Raw genomic sequence first — 26,566 nt, forward strand, 5'->3', positions numbered from 1 at the left:
AGTAGAAAAGACTTCCACAATTTAACGCTCGATAAAATTAATTTATTGTATTTATTTGAAAATTTGTTTCGAAGAGTGTACAGTTTTCGCCTCCGCGCGTACAGTGGTTGTGCGATCTAAATAGTCTTTAGTCTTTGGAACGTTCGGTTACTGACTGGAAGGATGCGGGTACGAATCCAGGCAGCGGCATTTGAGCAATTATGATTAATGGGGCGATAAAAATTGATCACACTGTCGTGCCTTGGATAAGAAAGAAGTAACCGATTTCACCCACATCTTAAAAATTTAATTGCATGATGGATATAGTTTAAAATAAAATTAAATAAAGATTAAAAAATAATGATGTAGGTGGCCTCTCTTATAAATAGACATCTATAAAACGTTATTGTTTTAACCAATAACGTAAGATGTTCGCCTATTGGTCCAGAATTTTTCACTTGAAGCATTTTTATTGATAAAACTTAATATTCAAGCTTTAAAAGCAAGAGTTTCAAGCATTTGTCAACTATAAAAAAACATTCTGCTCTGTATACAGGGTATATGCATTATATATGTTTCGCTTAAATACATAAATTTGAATGGTGTTTCCTCAGTGCTTTATCTCTATATATTATAAATGTGAAAGTAAGGATGTTTGTTTGTTTGTTACGCTTTCCCGCCAAAACTAGCAAATGGTTTTTAATGAAACTGTACAGCAATATAGCTCATACATTAGAATAACACATGAGCTATAAATTATAAAGATATTATTTGAATTTTTACAGAAATATTTAATTTATGGTTGAAAATAATGATCACTAAATGAATTATGACTATTTTACAATTTAAAAATTAAAAACTGGAGGCTTTAAAGCGGTGTTTTTTACTTTTAAGCCCAGTGAAGCGGGCGGGTATAAAGCTAGTTTGATTTATAAATTAAAATGAATTCTTAAATGCAATTCATACAATCGCAATTGTCTTGGTCCTATTGAGTCTCGATTATCGAGAATACTGTATATCAAATTACTGTATATCAAGCTTGCCTCCCTCCCCTGAATCGGGACCTGCGGATAGACATACGTGGATGGTGAATTTATACTCGTAAAATCCGTAGCAGTTTTTGAAAAAGTTAGCGGATAAATAGACAGACAGACATACGTAGATGGACTTCCTATTATAAGTTCATAGTATAGATGATGTTTCCATCAAATTTTTATTTCGATTTTTTTAAATTAAATTTTATTAAACTAATTTTTGTTTACTAGCAATACTATATACCTACATAAAAAATTTCAATAAACATGGAAAAATCGATTAAAACAAACTATTCAACTTTTAATCATGCCCATTTTAACATATACACACACACTCCCACACTCACCCATACAAAGTATATCCTTGTGTAATATATCAATTCAATATAAAGTATAATGAAAATTGTTACAACAACGTATGGTTAACATAGGATGAGATTGGTTAAATTTTTATACAAATTGCAAAAAGGAATTGAATTTAGATTATTTGTGATTTTTGATTGAACATTTATTGATTGAAACATAATGTATATAGATGTAGGTATTATGATTGTTATTTGAAAATAAAATTGAATTTGAAAAAAAAGTTCTACATGTAATGTTTGTAATATTATATGTTGTGAAAGGAATATATGGGGACAATTGAGATTATTGGAAATATCAATACCGCCCAAGTTCCAACGTCATTCAAATAGTTTGATTCCCACGCAACTTTTATTGTATTTCTTCTCTTAAAATTTTTTCTAGGATAAAGGTATAAAACCAAGGTCAAGATCAACGGTATGCTTAATACCAAGAGCAGAACTGTTACTTTGATATTGTAGGATCAACAAAATTAATTCAAATTCCCTTCGTGGTTTATAACAAGAAAAAATGTATCAATTCAATCATACAAATTGTATTCTTACAACCACACATTTTTACATACTTACTAAGTAAAAAGGTAGGGAATAAAACCAAAAAAATTTGTTCTTTGAGATTCAGCAGAAAATATTGTAAGCTAGAATATTATATGGCAGTCAAAACTTTAGAAAAACGGGACAACCTTAAAGGTAGATATTCTGAAAATACTTTTTTACATTTACTGGGGAACAGTTAAGATGAAGAAATTTTAGCCTATAAAGAAACAGAAAATGCAGTTTCTGTGCTTAATACGTGAAAATTGAACGTAAGCTTCCTCAAAGTTGTACAGATTTTCGTTTCCTTCGGACTTCATGCATTTCAAAAAAATCTATCATACTAAAACATACCTTGGTAAATGTTACCTTAACTGCAGATTACTGCTGATTATGGCAAGACACTACTAAGTTCAAAAAACTGTAAGGCTCCGTTTTTACCTCTTTTTGGGCAATTATAAAAAATAAGATACTTCTATTAAATACCTTCCAGCTTTTAATCAAATTAGTAGCATGTGCTTATAAATATTAAAGTCAATCTCTTTCGTCGTCGAATACCTATTAATGTAAATTTTTTTCATTTATTTTAAATTTTAATTGATGTTTCCTAATTTTATCGGACTACAAATACATTTGAAAAGTATAAATCGGTCAATAAAAGAGAAGATAAGCTTCAATTAGCCTTTTTCCTCTGAAGATTAAAAAAAGATCCTCTAGATGGCAGGATATATTTGTACCCCCCCCCCTAGTGTTGCCATCTAGCGGATCTTCTTTTAATCTTCAGAGGAAAAAGGCCTGAAATTATTAATTATTGTATGTCCGGATTTAATGATTATATGATAATGTTTATAATTTATCTTGTGTAGTTAGTAAAAAATTTTTAATCTTCAGAGGAAAAAGGCTAATAGAATAGAAAGCCTTTTTAAGATAATACTTGTATATATCAAGGATCAGCCTTGCAAGATTTTCGTAGGTTTGATTTAGCTATGATTGCACTCTATGAACTAGTACCTAATGTAAATAAAAAAATATTCATGTTAAGCAATTTTAATCTTTTTTAACCTACAACGAGTTCATTTTAATCTAACGATAATAATGTTCTTTCTCATTTATTGTGTGGTACCTGGAAAATGTTTATACAAGAAAGAAAAACGAAATAATAATAATACTTCCATAAATACACTATACTATTACTATAGTTTTTCAATATTGTAGTTTATCCTGTTACGGCTCTGTTAGTTATTAATACTAGGTTGTCGATTGATTCAGGTACGCTAGCATATATTTATTCCGCGTATAAAGATTGTTTGATTTACATCTAGGCATATAAATATCAAGAGTATGACAGAATACACGCATTAAGCAATGCATCTAAGTGAGAGATATTATATACATGTGTTGAAGCTTCGATATGCGTTGAGATAGTTGTAAGACGCTTGAAGAGTGGGAGTTTCTTAGTGAATAGACAGATACTCCACGATACAAGTAACTTTTGCAATTTCATATAACGCCTATAATACCTCTTACTTAGATGCATTCTTAACGCATGTACTCTGTCATACTCGTGATATTTTTATGCCCAGATGTAAATCGAATATTCTGTATTTTTTCTTATAGTAAACTTTTGTTAAAGTAAACGGTTGTTTGGGCGATGTTTATCCAACTGTAAGATTATTTTTGGCATAAGCCTTTTTTTTAATGAGCTATTCTAGTCTAGATTATTTCTTTTGTTTAATTTCTAGTATAGATTATTTCTTGGTAACATCTTTTGACCTTGTACCAGCCAAACGAATCTGATTTGAACATGGAAGTAAATAGTGACGTCTTAGAAATTGGTACACAATACAAAACTGATTTAATATGAAAATCGCCTGACGATAAATATAATTTAAAATCATAATAGAATTTCATTTACAAACATCCAGCTAATTCAATAAACCAGCATCGACATACCAAACAACGCTACCAGTGTGTACGTTTACGCTGCTTGTATTTAAATTCAAAAAAGTTATCGATAATAATTTATTATAAGATTTTCATCATTTAATTTAAATCATGCATGAACTGAAAAGTTTATTCAGTTATTAATTAAATACTATTTTTAGATACAATTTTCAAACTTTTAAATAAAATGATGCTTTCCACATAGATGCGTTCAAAATTATAGCTCACAAAAGATAATTTTACTCTTTTTCTTTCACAAACACTTCGTATTATTGAGCTTTACATTTAGAGCGCCCAATCTTAAACTCCAGCAAGCTGTATTAATAAACAAACTTGTGTAATTGTTAAATTTTTCGTCATCGCTCTTCGGAAATGAGTAGCACCAAAGTATATTGTGCTAACCCTTGTGTTGCCACCCGAGTACCCACCGGCGTACGTTTTATTGAATAATTGTTTTCTTGAAAATGATCGGCTAAAACCTATTCCCCGGTAGAAAAAGCATAATTTTCGAAAATATATAACATAAAAAACCTTTTATGTAAGAATATAATAAATATTTAAATAGCGGTAAAGGTTTTGTATAAATAATAACTATCTCATTTTTCAATGTTGCACAAAAATCATGGAGTTTTCGTTTTTTGCACAGTAATATACAAATACATAAAAAAAAATTTAAAAAAAAAAAAATGGGTATAATATCTCATGTACATTTTATCCAAAGCATCAACATCAGGTTTGGTTTTGTTGTAAGCCAAATCATTTCTGGTTTCTGGTGAGATGCATCAGAGATCGTATCATCATTGTGCATGGTAGGTACTGAGATATACGGCTTTACTGCTCCAAATATAAAAGCTAGATTGTGTCTTCATGTTTTAAAAGTGTTGTTTAGAAATCCTATGGTCACTATAAATAATTTAATTGTTATATTCAAATAACCTTCCTAGAATATTAATAAATTAAATATTTATCGAATACAGATAATTATTTTTAGTTACAACGAACTCTTACTAAGAATTTCGTAGACGGGTACCCGGATGGCAGATGCTGTTTCTTTTTGGTAAGCAACAAAAAGGTTAAAAAACTATTCCTTAATATTATCGAATCGCCTAAAATTAGGAACGATACCTCAACAACTCAAAACTACCTACATATTACCAACGTTATTTCATAAACAAAATCTTTCAATATCTTGAAAAATAGAGCTTTTCCTTCGATTTTTATCTTAGAAACTACTCAGCACTTTCAAGTACTATGGACTATGGGTACGATGGAATAATATATATAATTTAATTGTGTGTAGAATAGGCCCACAATTTTTACGTTGAAAAAGGCTCACGATAGAGATGTAAGCTTTTTTTATGACATTCTGATCATCAAACAGTAAGAACTACCAAAAGTTTGCAAAAAGTGAGATGTTTGTGAAATAACTTGATCGTGTTTTATATGACTGTAGTATATATTTTCCGATTGAATATTCCAGATTTCGTTGGAATTTTAATCGAAGTAAAAAATTTTTCTTTTAATCCATGCTTTTATTTTATCTATGAATTATTAAAAAATTGTTTTTAAAAGCATATTTATTAAATATCAAACAGGAAATTCATTATTTTTAACATTGTCACAAAAGTCAACAGTCGGTAAAATAAGAAAACGTATAAATTATTCTGTACAAAAGATGTAAGAGAGCTTACACTTTATAAAGTATAGCTCTTACAGTTATTACATGTAAAACGCTGTTGTTGGGAAAGCTCCTTTCTGATACTAAAACTTCATGTCGTCTATGTTGCATTTTTAATTAATGTAGAAGGTAATATTCTATTGATGGTACCATTTTACTTCGGTATATATTAAAACTTCGTGATGAAATTATTCCTATTATAATTTCATGATGAATTTTACGATTATTGATCTCGTTTGCTATTCAATCGCAAGGAAAAACACTTAGTTATTGAATTTCCAAGCTCACAATATAGCTAGGGGTATTTCTAAGTAATTACTCATAAAAACTCATTTCGATCTCATTTAGATAGCGCGTGCACCAAGCTGGAACAAAATACAGAAGGGAATTAACAACAATCCAGAGTAAAAAAGTTGTACTCGAGAATTCCACGTATTTTGCGTAAGCTAATAATTTCGTAACAGACCCCATAGCTACGTTACCTTTATATCTTTTATTCATTCAATTTTGCACAATTCCCGCGACATCTGAGTCAACGAAGTTCAAACTTGGCGCAAATGCATTGCCGGACTGGCCAAAAATTCACTCGAAGTACTCGATATTTGCAATAAAGATGCGTTTCCGAATGTTTACCAAATGCTTCGCGTTCTAGCGGTTTTACCTGTGCCAACAGCGACGAATGAATGATCCTTTTCATCCTTGCGACGTCTCAAACCATACCGACCGATCGACAATGTCTGAAGATCGACTGAACAGTTAACCCCTCGCTTAATATACATCGCGGTGTAGAAGTCATCGAGTTTTCTGCACCACATAGAATTAACTTATTAAAAAATAGTAACTGAATATCACCTTTTTACCTAATTAAATGTCCTGTCACTCGAAAAAACATTTTTTGTTTTCATTGACCTTACATCGTGAACAACAGTTTGAACCCCTCGCTTGGATAATTATTGTGCACGGTCCTGACTTAGCCGTTGAGTGATTCACTACACATATTTCATAAAATTCATTTATTAAATGGAATATGTACTCAGGCGATTCATGAGATAATGCGATGATAATTTTAACAGAATTAACTAAACGTTTTAAGTTGTTTCGAATATTTTGTGAACACAATCGACACCTGTGATATGCATGAGTAGATTGTGGTTTTATTAATAAATGTTATATCATTTTACCACCTCCCCTCTCACATGTTATGTTCATTTATATACATGCACAAAATAAATGTTTTAAATCACGCAATTAATTAATACAATGCCACTAGATCGGAAAATAGTGATAAATTTGGGTACCTCATTTTCTTATTTCTGCCTGGTATCGGGGACTGAAAAGCAGTTTCATAGTTAAGTAGAAAGGGAAAAAACTTCTGAGGTTGCCACATGAATACGGACTTCTACTTATTCAATTCCAGACTTCTATTATAAAAACACCTGTAAAAAATGCCGTTTTTGGAAGTCCACTTGAAAAGTTGCTATTCTTAGGTCTATCGTTTTTCAAGCATATAAATCATTCGGTAATCGGATGGATCTGAAAAAAATCGAGGCTGTTTCGAAAATTATCAACTATTTATTCAATATGTACCTACAAACGTCGAAAGCTTGGGAAATTTTTCGATTATATTAATATGCATTTCGAACAAATTCGAGGTAGAAGCGAGAAAATACCTTAATCTGCCATCATCCTACGGACTAAATTTTATATTCTAATTGTTTGTTATTTTCGAAAATACATGTTATTGTATTCTGATTGTCGTATGTCATACATGAAAATTCATGTTATTTATGCTTCTGCACGTATGTTTGCTTATTTTACATTAGTTTGTGGTTTTATATGTTGACAAGTGAAATATATTTCGAATTAAAATAATCGGCTTTTAATTGTTGCAGATATTAAAGTAAGACGAATGATTAGAAAATTTTTAACAACAAAATGATCCGAATAAATAAATAAAAAAATATTCAAAAATAATAAAAACAAGTGTAAAAAAACATTTGACTGAGTTAATTGTTGAAATACCATGTATAGGCTGAGTTAATTGTTGAAACACCATGTTGATCCACTCTTAGATAGCCACACATTCATTGCTGATATTCCCATATAATACACCTTTACTCTGAATTTCATATTTTTGTCGAAGGCAAACATTAACGTTTTTCTGTGTCCATACACATACATTGTAAAGAAAAAATTTATTCGGGGGTCAGGACAATCAAATTTTAAGCAAAAAAGTGAAGTTTTGAATAACTATTTATATTTTGTTTATATTCAAGCCAATGAAAACCTCTTATATATTTTTTCTTCCCCAATATAGTATATATTCTTTCATACCCAATTTGTTTTCGTAGATTACGATCACAAGTAACCCCACTTCATAAAGTTGTAGAAAGGTCGACGCAACTTTATATGAATAACTTTAAGTTTTACAAAATAGTTTGTATCTTGTGAAAATTTAACATAAATAATTCAGTACAATAATAACATTCATGTTGGGGTAAATTTACCATGGTAGAATGCAAATTTAATTGAAATAAAAATTAATTTGGTAAAGTTTCTTTTTCTGAAATTGTTATGAAAAAAAAAAACGAATCAATTTTTTTTAAATATAATATCTGCTTTCAAGACATTGATGATTATAGAAGGTAACTAACGTCATATTTTAAGTACTTGGCTGCACTCTGTATCAGTGCAAGCAAAACATTTTGTTTTTACAGGAACATAATCTCTTGAATGCTTTAAATCAATTAATACCAAAATCAAAATTGCATTATTCTTAGTTAGTAAGATGTAATCTATTGACTTAACAGTATGAAAAATTTGTATTGTCTGTCTATGAAAAACAATATTAGTATAGGTGTAACCTGCCCTTATAATCTACTATACTTGTCGCAGAGACGATGCAATGATGTTCGAAAAATTTGAACAGTAAGTAAGTCGGATTTGAAAGCGGATTTTAGCATTCGATTTGTCTGAACGTCAGGAAATTTGTGACCTAAATTGATTTATAAGAAATGCAAACAAAAAACAATGCAATTTTAATAAATAATATGCATTTTATAATTGCATTTTAAGTTAACCGAAAGTATGCTAAATGCACAATTCCGTTATAGTGATGAAAATGATTCCAAACTTGTTACTCGGGAGTTTTTGGGGTCACTAAACACGAATATCGACGGGGATACCGTTCACCTTGGGCACCGATCGTGTTCAGTGAACCCAAAAACCTCGGAGTAACAAGTTTGGAATTATTTTCATCACTTTTCGCCGAATTGTAAATTTAGAATATTTACAGTTATAAGCCTACTGTACATCAATTGAGATGTAAGTTGATCTACACAGGCAAAAAAATATACATTTACCAAGACATAACTAGATCTATTATGATTTCAGTTTTACCATTTTTTTAGTCAAAAGAAATGATTGGAGATATCCGGATATATAATCCAGTTTTTCTCGGGTACCCGATGTGATCATTTTTAGATAGAATCGGTTAGTTCGATTGTTGTTAAATAAAGTTATGATTGAAAAATCATTTCCGAATATTTTTACAACGCGTTTCAAATAAAACCACGCGGAAACCAAGGTAGTGACGTATTTACAACCGCTGAGGCTCTGAGTATATCGGTTACTATGGAAATATGCGTTATAATATGGTGAAATCCAGATAAAAGACAAACCATTTATCATTATTCATATTTTTTTTCATTTGTCCGTGCGATGACTTTACGAAAGCGAAGTGTTGATGCCACTGCCGTTTGAATTTATAGTTTAATAAAAACCATTTTCAATTGTAAATTTACATGAAAACTTAATTTCAAAGAAAAACTTTTTTTAATTTTAGTTAAACAAAAGAGTACCTAATTTTTATTAAACTTAAATAAATAAATAAATAAAAAACATGCAATTTCTCTATTGGGGTAATCAACAAGGCGAATATAATGGATAAAGTGTTGCATGTCGTACTGTGATATACAAAATTTTTTTAGAATAATTTCCACCATAATGTCTGTATTAATCCGAAAATGTTGTTTACCTACCGCTACCAAAAGGATATGGATAATTTTCTCATATACACTTTTAACTACCTAGCGTGACGTCAAAACAAAAGATTAATGTTTTGAAGGAAGTTTCATTTCAATGTTACGTATTTCGTTCCAGATGTACTATTGGGTTCAAAAATGCTGTACGTTTCTCAAATTTTATTTATTTTTATTGTAAACAATGCATTGAATTTATTACTGTAACGGACACATCATTATGTTAATTATATAAGTAATTAATGGCATGTATGGCCTGTCATTTTACGGCCTTTCATATTAACGTCGAGCTGTGTCTGATGTATTTACCATGGCAACGAACTTTTAAAAAAATACTCATTTGATAATAAATTCCATATTATGACATTTATTTTATTATTTCGTTCCGGAGAATATTTCATTAGTCGTTATAATACAAAAAAAAACTTTTTATAATGAATTACTTTCGAACGAGAAAAATAATGGGGTTTAACTTCCCTTTTTCAGAAATCGATCTATAACAGAGGCCACTCACATTATTATTTTTTTAATCTTTATTTATTTTACTTTACACTACATCCCCTATAATTAAATTTTTATGATGTGGGTGGAGTCGGTTACTTCGTTCTTATAAAAGCGACGACAGTGTGATGAATTTTACCGCCCCATTAGTTATAATTTCTCACACTGCCGCTTCCTGGATTCGAACTCACAACCTCCCAGTTTATAGCCAAACGTTTTAAAGACGATCATTTTGTACGAGATCTTTTTTCACACGAATGCGATGAACTGAAATCGACTGTAAATATTTGAAAACTTGTATACATCACTTTTGCAAGTAATAGTAATTCACTTTAAAGCAAAAATAATAAAAAATATTTTGATTAATTGTAACTTTTAAGCTAAAGAAGCTTATCATGCATCAATTATGTGTACAACTAAGCATATTATGTAGAAAAAAATAAAAACTAAAAAAGTATAATATGAAAAACTAATTACTTGATATAAATATATATGATTATATATGTACAGGATGTCAACGAAATCGTTATACATCTCCTATATCCGTTAATAATAAAAATAGAAAACGCAAATAGCGAAAAGACCGTAAATCTAGAGTTTGAGAGCGTTAATTTGTGGAAGTTATTAATATTAATTAAGCAAATAAAATGTGTTTAATTAACTTTAAAAACAAATTTCAACATTTCTAACTCTTATAATTTTTTCCATATGATTATGTAAAATTGAAATAATTCTTCCTAGTACTCTTTCTGAAAATGCTGAAGAACAATCTTATAGAGAAAGTTAACGAAACATAAAAACCAATAATCGGAGGTGATTTATCGGGGATAGAATGAATTGAATTTGTTTATTTTGAATGTAATGGTATTAAATTTTCGATGCATTAAATTAATTTCTAATTGTTTGAGACTTGGCGAATATGTTTGGTAATATCGCAAGAAATAGGCCGTAATGTTTTTTATAAAATTAAATGATTATTCAATAAATTATACTTTATAAACAATTGTGATAAATCAACCGATTATTAAATAAAAAATTAAATAGCTAGAAATTCGGAGACGATAGCCTAGAGCATCGGACCTGAAGGAAAAATTTTCGAGAAATTGTTCCAATCTTTTATCCCAAGATTTCTGGCTGATGTTCAAATTTTACGTTCAAAATGCTGTTTTGAACGTTTTATAAAAACATCAGTGACATATCCGTACCGTTGTTTTTATCCGATCAACCTTTCCACTTGGAAATTGCCTGGATCCGGAGGTGTCTCCGGATCTCTAGCTGATGTAAAAACTATTTTTAACATTCGATCAAAAAACCAGCCACAGATCATATCATAGCAAAAAAATTTTGCATGTCTGCTCCGCTTAGACCTATTGTCCCCGGTTGCCTGGATGATTTTCCAGCATTTTTTTGAGTATTTCTTTTCCAAAACGAACTTAAAGATACCTAGTGCCATGACAAGCGACTGCTGCATAATATGCGTAGGTTGATAATACCCCCTCTTCGTGCACATTTGCATTACACTCCTTTTTTTCAAAAAATATAAAAGGATTTATTACCTATTATAGCTTCAACTCAAAAATGAAATTTACGTTTTTAAAGCATTTTTTAATAACGGTTCTGTTGACACCCATTATAATATTATTTTATACGTGTGTTCTCTTATTTATATTTTATAATGTAAACATTTTATGTGGAAAAGTTTTACAACTTTTTTTTAATTCGTCGAAATACTGTGTATCTCAAAAATCATGTACACTAGAAAAATGAAGCAAAAGAAGTTGGAATTCTAGGACGGAGTTTTTTTATTGTTTTCAGATTTGACCTATCGTAAACCGCATCGTTAACGAGTTAAAGATTCGTTGGTATTCTTTTTTGGTTTAAGAATTTCTCGCCAAAAAAATCGGAAATTTTTATGGTAAGAACAATTGTTAGAAATTAAATTTAATACAACTTATCAGATTATTATTCTCTAAGTATTTACAGAGTATTTATTTCTAAAAATATATAACTTTTTTTCGAAAAACATTAAAACTATGTATTCTTTAGTTTAAAAATATTAAAGTTTTCCTAATATTAATCAAGAAGTTCTTAGATTCCGAAACTATACTGACGAAACCCCAGCTTGTAAATGATGCACCAGATCAAAAGATAAAAGATAAAAAAACTTACTATTTTTGGCATCTTGTATAGAAAAAAGCAGTTGCATATAACTTACATCACACGTTTTGTATACACTGAAACGATATTATATTATCCATTAAGAAATTACATTGCATGAGAAAATATCCAGATAGGTAAGTTTTTGTTTCTCCAGTGTTATATTTTCATATCTGGATATTATCAACGTTTACGTTGGTATTACTGGGTAAGTTATGATATTTATCTATAGCATACTTTACATAAAGCTAAACTCAGATGTCAGCATTGTAATCCATGGTAAACCAAACATTGTTAAATTTACTTTGTGTAATTTACACTCTATCTTATTAAAACACTAATGGAGGAGATATATGGAGGTTAGATCTGCTCAGTATATAATTAATGAGAGGTCTTATTATTTAGGCAATTTAGCTTGACCAAAGGAACTTGGTGGAAGAAAGAGGTATATGGCTATACAAGGTGTTCTATAATTGACTACAGAACTCTTGATTTCATAAATAAGCTTATTAAGACGAACAAATAAGCTCTTAACCAAACTTCGATCTGTGTCCGAAATAATTAACAAAATCCATTAATAAATTAATTCAATGACAAAGACCTTAGAAATAGAATAATGTCTTTATCGTGACTGGGTGAAGTTGAATATAAATTTAAAAATAATGCAGCGATAAAGACAACAACAATATGACAATGATTATTGCTGTTTATATCGTTGAATTTAATTATAAAATTAGCTATCTCACTTTTAAAATTTTATTAAGCCCAAGTATATGCCATGGTACGTAATAAAAATTTAAAAAGTGAGATGGATAATATGATAATTAAATGCAACGATAAAGACATCGTTATATTTCTAAGCGCACTATCATTGGATAAATTTTCTAATTGATTTGGTTAATCATCTCGAAAGTTGGGCCTCAGGTCAAAATGTCAAAATTTAGAAAATAACTTTTTCGTTTATCTTAGATAGTTAAAATTACTGGAGTCAATTATAGAACACCTTGTATATCAACTCCTATATTAATTCCACCTTATATATTAATTCCATAATTAAAAGTTTTTTATTTTGTATGAAGAATATTTTTTGCATTTAAACATTTGTTTTTTCGCCTACGGCTCGGAAGTTCGACCAAAAACCCGATTGGCCTATGTTGCTCGTTTTCCCTCAAAATCATCTAACAAAATCTTTTCACATCCTGAATCTCCTGTAAGTTTTTTCGTTCATCTTTATACGCTTATTCAGAAAACACTATTGCAGATAGCTATTTACATTTTATCTTAGAAAATAAAATAACGGACAAAACTGAGCTATCCTTGTTAATCATTTTTGTTCATTTGTAATATTCAATCTTTTAAGAAATTTTATTTGCTATTTGTTTCATTAATTGTCCCATACTTCCTGTTAGCTATTTTCTTTTACAGCATCAAGGTGAGAATTAAGAATTTGCATAAATACTAATAATTGTGTAAATTCAAGTTAAATTTCATTACTTTCTAGAAACAATTGGTGAAATTTAGACCACCAACTGTGCTATAATAACACCCTGTAACATTTCTTATTTCTCTTGAATAACCCAGTACTATTGAATTATAAAATATTTAAAGAGTCAAACGTAAAATGCCTCATGGTATACCTGTTTAAAGGAAGTCGTTCGTATTACATAAGTAAAAGAAAATTGTTATGAAAAACAAATGTTTGTTTCATATGTACCTACCTACATTATAGAGTATCATATCATTTTGTAATAAATTTTCTTTTTTTTTTTATTTGAATTATATATAAAAAGCTCATGTGCAACAAATCTCCATCGCTAAAGTAATGTTTCCCCCTCATTTAATGTTTCTTACTGTTACGTGCTTAGTACTGAACTAATAAATAGTCGCAGGAACGAAACAGATGGATTTGAATGCGAGTTTCGACATTCGATTCGTTACAGCGTCAGGTAATTTTGTTACCTAAATTGATTCAATCAACAAAAGTAATAAAGATAAAATAAATAATCAATCTTGGTGATCGCGATCAAAACACTAGTTTAACTGTTGTATTTTCATCGATTACTTTGATATGTGCAGATTTTCAAATTACTCGGAAAATTAGAAGTTGGTAAAGATTTTTTTATAACATAGTCAAATAGTTACAAGTGAAGTTAATATAAGCATTCAGCTCATTTGAGCAAAATGCGATCGTTGAAGACGCCCATTATATAATTCATTATATATAATCCAGTACATTAGTCTATATTTTCGGAAATAATAGTACGAAAAAGTATGTACATAAAAACTGACTGCCACCTTTGCCACCTTACGAAGTCTCATCAGTCAGAATACGTAAACATACCTGCTTTGTTTACACAGGTGTTGTAATATTATATAGAAGTTTATTTTCATACAAAATTTTTTTCGTAGAAAATAGAAATGCCTACATTCCAAGCAAATAGGTTAAATTGTTTATGTCTATTTTATTAACATTATATTATCTTCCTCTTTTTCGAATTTAAAGTGAATGGAGTAATTTCGCAAACAAATATAAATTGTATAATAACAAAAACAGAACCTACTATCCAATACAAAGGTTTTATTTATACTAAAATTCTGTTACTACTACACAAATTTGAGCAGTCTATAAAACGTTCGAAAATGCCAAAAATATTAATTTTTCTACGTCCATTGATTGCACCTTCACCAAAAATTCTTGAGATCACGATACCCCAAAAGCGAAAAGAAATACCAATCTCAAATTTTCATAGCGTGCTTAAGACTTAAAAAGTCAGGTTAAGTTCATGAATGAGCAACACAGATCAATCGTGTCTTGGGTTCATAGCACCCATCTTATAAACCGTTAGAGAAAGAACAAAAGTTTAAATTTAAAAAGCGTTCCTTTTAAAAAAATAAATAATTTTTGGTCAAAATCTTTGTTTACCCGTGAGAGCGCAAATAAAGTTCGAACATTATATATTATGTATACAGGTATTGTATACATATATTTTAAATTTATACGTTACATATGTATTATGTATGTTTTTTTATAGGCTTTATAGCATATACTTTATCCACTTAAGAATTAACTAAGAATTAAGAATTGAAAGATACCCTTATTATTTTGTGTGTAAGAGTGGCTGCCCTCCTTTACTTCTATGACGTAAAAAACAAACAATTGCGCAAATCTACGCATGGTATTTCAACAATTACCTCACTCAATGATTTGTTTGCACTTGTTTCTTTGAAGATTCTGTATATTAGAAAAACTACCTTATCTAAAAAAAAATCCACTTAATAAGATAAATGAAGATGATAAAAATTTTCAGTTGAACAAATTCAATTTGTCCTAAACATTTTGATAAAAGACTCTTATTAGTAACGTATAGATGAATTCTAGTGTACAATATTCAAGAAAAAATTCAAATATTCGTCATTTAATATTAAAATATTAAACGTGTCTCTACTGGCCTGTATAAAAAAAAATAAGCCGTGGTGTATATGACATTTAGGGACCATTTTATTAACATACCTATTTCAGATAATTATTGTAATTATTGACAATTATAGATAAATATATTTCCTAAAACTTTTCCCTTGATAGATACTTGCGTGTTATAGTTGGAGGGGTGTTAAATATTGTTAGAGAGGAACTAGAATCTTGAAAATACAAGATGGAACAAAAGAAACTACCCATTGAAAATATGAAATTAAATAGGATGATGAGTAGTGGTTTTTGTAATAAATACATTGGAAGGTATTTTGAAGTGTTATATGGCCTAACAAATTATTTGATTTTCGTAATTTTATTTGCAAAAAAACCATTTTAATTCAAAGTTGTTATTTATGAATTACAAAAATAATGCGGAATTATTTTAGATGTCTTTAAAAGATGTCTGTATTTGGGCGATTCTACTTTAGTTGGACAAAATTATGTACGCATTTATTGATACCTACCTTCTAAATTTAAATGAATAACAGTCAAGAGAGAGGTTGGAACGCGGGAGCAATGTAATCGTTTGCATCCGCCATTGCAATTTAACCATGCTGTGACTAGAACTATATATATCATTTATATTTCTTCAAACAAAAAAAAAGAAGTACAGAGCAAAACCAAGCACCTCAAAGAACAATTCTGCTTAAGTTGTTTTTATTTAGGAGATATGCATCATTAAATGCGCATAAATTTTTTCAGACTCTAGTTAAACCACCCATCTTACGGTGTGTCTCATTTAAGACATTTAATAACCCGTTTAATAAGACCGTATGACACCCAACACGAGCACTTAAGAGTTAAATGGTAGAGATACATTAACCGAAAAGATGTTTAAACGAATTTTCCAATATAAAATGGGAGAGTAACATTATATTATATGTTTAAAATTATTTACTTATTACTACTATTAGTAAAATTCTATTATTACTATCTATTTCTAAAATTCATGTCTACCCCATTTAAGTGGTAACAACTTTTTGAACTGCCACGTCTTTTGAAAACTTTCAATCAAAATTAATAACCTATATGTGAAAACGCCATCACAGATTGTTTCTCATAAAAAATGTTGCACAAGTATTTGCAACGTATGTTCATCATTATTTTAGTATATATTGTACAAGTGACTTATATTGATACTTTAGGAGAGATATGCATATTTCGAAATGAATTTTAAATTATTTCTATTTTGGTCAAAAGCCGAAATCGGACCCTAAGAGTTTTTACAAGTCAAGTTGTGTTCAAAATCTTAAGCGAAGATTAAAAACAATTTAAAAGTAGATGCAAAACGGGATTATAGAAGTCTGTATGGAATCATTTTCAGTGTTTTGTATAAGTGATTAAATTGTCAATTGTATCCTAAGGAGCTATTCATTAATTACGTAAAGATGATTTTGACGATTTTCCACAAAAACATTTACATTTTACTCTATATTTGTTCCATTTCAGCGGTTAATTTTTAAAGACTTTCTAATTTATGCTAATACTTGTGTATGTTTTGTCTAGAGATATTTGGTCGTCGTCCGATTATTTTATGCAGCAATATTTTGTCGAGGATATTAATGGAAGCATCAAAAATTTGTTATAGTATTAAATTTACTTTTCTTTTAAACCAGTTTTTTCTGCTTTATAATTATAAATATAATTTCTGTATTTGGCTACTTATTCATGCATTTCCCGTCACTCATGTAAAATAAATTGAAATGCATTTTACGAAAGCCTGATAACAAGCATAGAAATTTCAATCAGAAAATCAGAGCTTAGTTTTGCAACACGGAATCCATCAAAAAATTACGTTCTTCTTTAATAATGATTTAGTTTATAAAATAAGTATATATCATGATATAAAAATTTTATTATATAAACAAAACTAATTTGTAAAAAAGCTTTTTCCTTAGGGAATAGATATTATATGATTTTAATGGGTATTTATTTATATAAAGCTCTCTTAATAAAATTTATATTGATTTATTATAATTTCATGTATAAATGTATTGTTAATATATTGTAAAATATTGAAAATGTAAATTCAATTCTCTTTTAGTGAAAAGAAACTGTACAATGCTTTCTTTAGTCTGTCCTGTTAAGAACATTGAACAGGCAATATTTTATGCCTGGGATTGTAGGGGTCAAAACAATCTGAAACGATTTTTATCTGACTGACTCACACATCATGTCGCTGTGGTCGACACATCATGACAAATTAACCCTTTTCGACCAAAATGCCTATACCAAAACTTATTTCAATGCATGTATGTACTAGATTACAAAAAAATATTGATAAATTTCTTTTTTGCAAGCTTTTAACTGAAACCTTTTGAGCTGAAATTTTGTATACACGTTTATTTTAGATGACAATACCTAGTGACGTCCTGATTTTCCCATTTTTAGTTTTAAATTAAAAATTTTAATAAAAAATACTTCTTAAACGATAAGCTTTTCTTACAATCAAAAGAAGAAAATAATTTTTTCTATGAGTCATCTATATACGGCTGTTCATAAATGCTGGAGGCGCTCTATTTAAATATCAAAAATGAATTTATATATATTTAGGTATATTTTTAGCATTGTATCTGTATTTGTATTATGTAGATATTTAAAAACAAATATCTTATACAACACTGCTAGAATTTATAATAAATTTTGAGGGTATATTATTATACCATGCATATATGAAATATACATAGTATATTAAGTTTAGTCCCAAGTTTGTAACGCTTAAAAATAATGATGCTAGGAAAAAAATTTTGTCATAGCTGTTCATAAAAACACCTAATTAGTCCATTTCCGGTTGTCCGTCCGTCCGGCCGTCCGGCCGTCCGTCCGTCCGTCCGTCCGTCCGTCCGTCTGTGGTCACGATAACTCAAAAACGAAAAAAGATATCGAGCTGAAATTTTTACAGCTTACTCAGGACGTAAAAAGTGAGGCTAAGTTCGTAAATGAGCATCATAGGTCAATTGGGTCTTGGGTCCGTAGGACCCATTTTGTAAACCGTTAGAGATAGAACAAAAGTTTAAATGTAAAAAATGTTTCTTATAAAAAAATAAAAAACTTTTGTTTGAAACATTTTTTTGTAAACATCACTGTTTACCCACGAGGGCGATAATTAGGTGCAAATTTTATAGTATTTGTATGTTGTATGTGTGTTTGTTTAAAAGTGAATATCTTTTGTTATTTACGTGACGTCAAAAAAACAAATGAGTGCGCAATGTATGACACTGTCTATACATTTTATACATACTGTCTATACATGTGTTATGTGATAAAGAAATCAACACTGACTATGCATGGTATTTCAACAATAAACTCAGTCAATTGTTTGTTTTCACTTGTTTTTATATAAAAATTATTCCCTTCTCTAAAATATGCATGGGTATAAAAATTTTATTATTTTAGGAGAGGAAGTGAATATTGAAAATGATTTCATTTCGTCTAGAATATTCTATGTCGGAATTATATTTTCAAATAATTAATATACATAGTAAGAAGGCTAAATAAATAATTCGAAGTCACGAAACTATTATGTCCATTGTATAAAGTATGTATGTATAATGGATTGAGTAAATATAGATAATACAACCAGGTGTTTTAAAAGAAAGTACAATTTTAGAAAGCAAAGGTTCTATCTGAACAATGTAAAAATCGGGAGCATAATTAACCGAAATTTTTAACTATCATTTGGAGGATTAGTAACTATAAAGGTCAAATGAAGTTTATATCGAATGTTTAATTATTTTAAACAAGTGAAAATAAACAATTGTCTGGGGGGCGAATTTACAAAAATAATAATAAATACGATATAAAATAATTCTACTGATACAAAATCCTTTCCACTGGGAATTTAGTCGTGTGGACCTTTCGGGTCGCACGTAGACCGCTTTTTTTATTTTGTTTTTATTAATCCTTCCTTGCTTTTGGTTAACATTGTAAATATCTCAATTGTATTGCATAATAAATATTACAAACGTCAAGTTATTTAACATTTCAAGAGTAACTACATATACTTCTATTATTTTACAGATTGATCTTCGTTATTTCTCTGTACCATTATTGTATAAATTATATAAAGGGCTAAGTGACGTTTTATCGTAAATAATTACTCGTATAATGGATGGTGCTTAAATCTGCTTAAATCAGTTGCTGGCTTAAGTTATTTTATTATCTTTACCTTATTTTAATACGATTTAGGAAATTGCCTTGTCATCAGTGATGGGATTTTGTAAATAGAAGTAACATACAACAAGATAGCACAGGACTGTCATAGTCCTTAAATGAGCTGACAAAATAAATTAATGTATACCTGGTAAAGGTACAGGGACACAGGGACATTCCAAAAATTGTGAAGGCGACGAGCTTGTTCGAAATGGCACAATGATGCCAAACACAAGCATCAATAGGTATCCGGATATTCCATTTGCAAACTGCAAGCTGCTCCTTAAAGAGGATATATTTATAAAGACCAATCTTAGATGGAGGCACGAACGTTGTTGTGGTACTACAAGACAGATATAGTCTGAGTATATTCGTAGGCGTTCCGGAGTTATAACATCGCTTCCAAAGGATTTTATTAGCAAAATTGTTGCGGCTATAACAGGACACTGGCTGGGTGACAGGCATGCTGAACGCCTGGATCAGACAGTAAATCGCAATTATTGCAGGAACTGTCACAGTGGAGAAGAGGAAGAGGCGATGTCTTATCTTCCCTGTTACTCTCCAGCTCTTGCCATGAGGAGATGGGCGCACTTTAGCCAGTTTTTCTTTGACGACCTCTACGACCCAAAATCCGTTGACATCAAAGCTTTCCTGCTATTCCAAATATATCCAAATCCCAACCTAACCTAAACATACAACAATCAATTATAGTAAAATCACCAATATCCACCATAATTAATAACCAAAAAACACATACATAAATTACACAAAAATAGACATAAATTTTAAGTTTTCAGAAACTTGTTTCCTCATTTCTCGAACACGATGTCCGAGGCAATGGCACCACTTATACAATCCGTAGACTTCCGATGGGTCTACATTGTAGAAACAAAAAGCTAGGTTCTAGGTTATAATTGTAGGTACTTATTGTTGGAAATGATGTGGAAGTTTTAATTAAATCAAATATTAATATCACTTTAAAATAATTTATTTATTATTATTTAATTCACACGACAGATCAAGTTTGATGTTTTCTTAAAAGAATTTTATTTATTAACTGATGCATGAGAACAAATTGTTATCCTATTTATAAAAACAAAATATACTAGTGGCCCATAACATGTTGTGATCATAAAATTACTTACAAGAGTTTAAGGATGCTAGTGGATTATTTTTACAAGCTCATTCTGGTTCAAGCTTAAAAATACATATGTGGAAACTTAAATTAATATGATTCATGTTTATGATTCATACTTATAATGTTCATTTCTTTTGCCAGCACTTTTTGCACGGGGTGTAGGTTGAAAAAAATAGTTATAATTACCTATACCGATTGTAAGCATTCTCGTTGGCCATAGAATATATGAAGTAAGAAGAGATTTTATGGACGCTCTCATGTATAAAACAAAGAGGGTGTATGTGTGTTATGGGAATGTGTAACTGTGTGTGATTGGTATTGTATGTGTACAACTTCAAGTCCCTCTTTAATTTTATACACAAGAACGTTCATATAGAACTCTTCTTACTTCATATAACATAAATAGCTAACGATACAGTTTACAAACAGTATAGTGTATCATAAGACTATTATCGTTTTCTACTCGTCGCACCGAGTGTATATATTGTATGTAAAAGAAACAACTATAATTAAAAGTAATAATTGTTTTCTCTCATTTTCTTTAGGAGCAATTTTTAAAGAGGTTATGTTGGTTATAAACCACTAAAACGTAATAAATATTCAATGAATGTAGATAAATATTGTTATGGATCAATATTTCTAATCAGAAATTCTTTAAATGTTTGAAAATAACGTACCTAGTTGATGAAAATTAAATATTTAGAGCAATATATGATTTATGTGTCAAACTGTACATATTATATGCAATGATTAAAATGCAAGCACACGGAAAATTAAGCTTTCTAGATTCAACATATGACGAGAAATCATATATTATGAAATATTTATTCAGTTACAATGTCAACTAAAACCTTTGGTGGCCTGTTCAACTATGGTAATAGAGACCGAAAACATAGCAGAATAAGAAACTTAACATCTTTGATTATTAAATCAGCTATGTTGGATCGATTTAATATATTTTCAGTTCTCGTTTCAACCAAAATTGCTTTATTTCGCCAAGACTGAAAGTTTTGATGAAATAAAAACAAATGCAATCGTTTTCCAATAAATTAGCCCTTTCCTTTTTTTTTACTATTTTTAACCTCCGAACTAAAAAAAGGGGTGATATAAGTTTGACTGATATGTGTGTGTGGTGTGTCTGTGTGTTTGTCTATCTGTGGCATCGTAGCGCCTAAACGGATGAACCGATTTTAATTTTTTTGGTATCATTTAAAAGATATCACCATCAACTTCATGATTGTAGATGAAAAATAAGAATAAAATTTTTCGATATCTGACTTGGTTTTCAAAATAACAACAAAATTCATCATCCAAGTTGAAAATAAAGTAAAAATAATTTCAACCACAAGTCTAAACTTCCCTTGTCGCTCGTACGACCTGAAATTAAAATCTTTTTTTCAAAAATTTCAAACATTTGTTTCATTTTAACATTTATTATGGCTCATGTGAGATAAATAGAGAAGCCAATTTATTATTCAATGATACTAAATTTGTTTCATGAATAATTTTATGCATTAAGCATACGAACAAAGTTTGTTTTAGCTATGTAGATACCACTTACCTGTGGTATATGTACTTTTACCTGGTATACAGAATGAACATAAACATTGGAATCTCATAAATATTTGCAGTAATAGATGGTGAATAAAAAACATAGACAGAATCATGGATAATATTTTTACCAGTAGAACAAAAAGAGGGATAGCGTATCTGTTTTTCTTCTTTGTGGCTACTGTAGTTTTCTTGTTCAATCGGTGGGCACAAGGTTCAGTTTGTTTATCTTCCAGCCAGTGCGTTGTCATAACCGCTATATTTTATGTACTGGGTTCTCAATAATCATTAGGATCGAGAAATACTAGGATTATAACATCTTTAGCAGTTTTTTGATTTGTTATAGCATTAACGAGCTAGGGATTTGTTAATAAACAGTTTTAATTTTGAGAATTTATTGATTAATGTTAGTAAGGTTGAAAATTTTATAAAAAAACAAAGTTGTTGAAACTAACTACAAAGTAACTGTTTTACAACATCTCTGTAAATAATGAACTTGCTAATTGTCTAAAATTTTGCTTATTATAAAAATTTCTTTAACCAAGAAACACTAAAAATTTAAAATGATAAAGAAGTTTAAAATAATAATTAATTAACTGGGCAACGCCTCTTTGAAGGGATCAAATACAATCAAAACACATACGATTGCACTCTGACCATATCTGTTTTGCCGTATACATCCAATTGATCGTCCGCTGGTCGTGATTTTGTAGTTAGCGGGATTTTAATTTTAGAACTTTATATTGTATTAATATTTTTATTTGTTAATGGTCTAAGTATCTAGATACATATATCTAAAACAAGAAAAATGGATCTTAATCAACAGATACTTAAGGTGATTGTTACCCTACAGTTTTAGTTAATTGCACGGTACATACATATAAACCAAATACGTGCTTTGTAGTCAAATGTGTTATTTTTTGCTTTTAGCTACAATACCAAGGAACTACAAAAATATATAATATATTGTATGCAAATGCTGCTTATAAATTTGATAATATAGATATCGCTCTTCAAACATTAATATTCTAACTATAGTCGTCTCTGTTCATCAAAAATTAAAATTTTGTTTTTATACCATCGGCTACCTTATATTTTTATGGTATCATTATAAACTACAAGATTGTTTAAATAAAGAAATATCCAATTGAAAAGGATAACATATATGATTCATCATTTTTGCAGCCAACTGAACGATAAAATAAAAATAAAAAGCCCGATGACCTAGGGATTTTTGTGATTTTGGAAAATTTGGCAATCAAAAAATGTATTCATAAAGTGTTATTGAAATCCCAAGCATTCTTCAATCATTGCATATCTCCTGAACTTACAAACATATCTAGATACTTTAAAGACTGGCTACATCCTGTATTCAATATGTACATATAGGTAAAGGTATGATATTGGTACATCTGCATGTATACATACAATAGTTGGAATTTTGTTATTGATCCCCATGTTTAATAAATAAACTGATGTCTAGAGATTTAACACGTAAGAATGCATTGCAAATTTAATAATACATAGAAACTATTATAGTAGTTTTAATGATGTTCATTTTATAAATGCTAATTCGTGTGCATATTATCAAAGACTCTTTTCAGATAAATTCAACCGTATGTACATATTATGTAGGCTATAGCTGTATACAAAATAAAGTGCATATTTATTATAATATTAATTGAGACGTAGTTGGGATAGATTGATCAACGAAGACCGGTGAATTTCGATCAAAATTATATGAAGTGTCTCGTTAAAAGTTGGTAAATAATTTATAGTAACTTTAGCTTCACAACGTTTAGAGATTTAAATTCCGGTATAACAACTCACACGCACCTTTATCGGCCGTCTTATATTTTGGAGTGTCTTTCTTTTATTATTCGAACGAGACGCTACGTATAATTTTAATCAAACAAAACGAGCCAAACGAATCAATTATGCTACGCGTCTCATTCTTAATGATAGATAAATTTTAGATATTATATTATATATCTATTAAGGGTTTGTGATGGTGCTATCGTTTCGGATGCATGTGTACATGCATTTAAGTTGCATACAAATATTGTTTTTTTTCTATTTGTATCTATGGTTTTTAAATAGTTTAGAATTATGAAAGCTACGAACACTTTTTGTCATTCTTTAAGAAATGGTACTTTTATCAGAGATTTTGTTCCGAAGGCCTAATGAATACACATTCATCTTGTCTAAAAGAGCTTAGGTTTGAAACATGTGGGCAAGTACAAGAACTAGAAACGTTCCCGTAATCTCAGATAGGTACATCATTCACTTTTGGATTTTCAATTGCCTGTAGGTTTTCTATTGACTCCACAATTGATTCCATATTCCACGTGGTGGAACATCTTAACGTAAAACACCATCTCCTAAACATCCTTATATATGTATCTTTGTACTATGCGTGGCATCGATGATTTTGTTGAGCTTTACAACTTTCATTGCTATGGTCAATAATATTTAGACTGCTATGGTCAAATATGTTGTTTTATTTTCTGTGGCGGATTGGGTCCATTTCTGAAACATTCTTCGTATTTTTTGAGAGTTGTTTGAACTATTGAGTATATTGGTCTAAGAGATGCTATAAGGTCGATCTTCATCCACCTGATAACCAGATGAATCATATTTCTATTCAATTTTATTGATTTTTTAAATAAATCTATGTTAACCAATTTTTTCCATGAACGATTTCTTCATGGAAAGCTTATACCTACAATCTAACTAAATATTTTATCTATGCCTATACAATATCTATGCCTATCGATTGGTTAATGGATCGGCGATTACCTATATTGATTAACCTGTTCATATGGTATTATTAATTTAATTAACTATGAACACTTTTCGATAGAAAAACTATAATACGAGTGTTAAAATATTGATTTTTTAATCTTTTAGATCGAAAACGTTGATCAGATCGAAATTTTATTTTCGTTTAAGAACACGTTGAATGTTTAAAACCAAAACACGGGATTAAAATTATTTGAAAAACATTTTTCTCTGAATAATAATAATTTAAATACCTACGTATATAAAAAAAAGTTTCTCATTTTATTCTTTGTTATTTTAGGAAGCTTTGATAAAACGCTTGGGGCCAAACGCATATCCATTTACAATGGAAATAACACCATTAGCTCCACCATCTGTACAACTTGTTCCAGCTAAAGAATATCGAGGTGCTCCAATAGGTACAAGCTATGACGTCAGAGCTTATGTTGGTAAGTTACATTGTATTTATTCAGTAATTATTATATCAAAGAAAACAAAAGTTATTCTCTTTATGTTTAAAAAATAAATGTTCTTTGTTTTAAAATTAATATTATTTAACATAAATACCTTACCTATTGTCGGTAGTCTTGTGAATCGTAATAATATTTGTACCTTGGTTCATTTCTAATTTCCTGTTATAAGATATAAAGTTGAGTTACTAGAAGGCAAGCAACATAAATAATGATTATCCATGTGCATAAATAAGATTTCTTATTTTCTTTTAAGTACAAAAGTTAACTTTTACAATGAATATATTTACAAGAATTTTATGTTTTATTATTGGTGGATAGTTTTATACGTTATATTTCATTTTGAAACACAACACCAAACGTTTAGAAAGTAAAATTTTTAAAAAAGCACAGTGTGATATGGCGGATGAAACAATTTCTGCTCTCAAAATTATTTTTTCCTTTATTATAAAGGTTACCAATTATAGGTTTGCGTAGTAAAAGTGAGAACATTCATCCCGGTTGAAGGATGCCTGAAAAAGAAACTTTAGGTATGTATATACGTATGTTGAAGAGAGCACCGTCGGTACAATCAAGGGGGGGGGAGTAATTTTATGTACATTACGATGCCCATGATCCATGGTACATTTATATGTGTGTTGTTCACATACATCTAAATTTTGCTCCATGGTACTTCGTCTATATATTATATTCGCCTATTCAATTTAAGTCAATTGACTATTTCCATTGTGATATTTTAAAAATTTACTTTAAAAGACACATACATATAAATT

The 26,566-nt window shown here is 29.5% G+C and overlaps 1 protein-coding gene across 1 annotated transcript in view; it reads left to right on the plus strand.

Annotated features, from left to right (window-relative positions):
- LOC123293717 (arrestin homolog) overlaps window positions 1–26,566 on the plus strand; it is a 136,678-nt gene that overhangs the window by 64,961 nt on the left and 45,151 nt on the right. The window contains exon 3 of the mRNA XM_044874619.1: window positions 25,625–25,772. Within this exon, the coding sequence (XP_044730554.1) occupies window positions 25,625–25,772 (148 nt within the window). The remainder of the gene's footprint in view (window positions 1–25,624; window positions 25,773–26,566) is intronic.

The sequence above is a fragment of the Chrysoperla carnea genome, chromosome 2 (assembly GCF_905475395.1).
Source record: "Chrysoperla carnea chromosome 2, inChrCarn1.1, whole genome shotgun sequence".
Lineage (NCBI taxonomy): Eukaryota > Metazoa > Arthropoda > Insecta > Neuroptera > Chrysopidae > Chrysoperla > Chrysoperla carnea.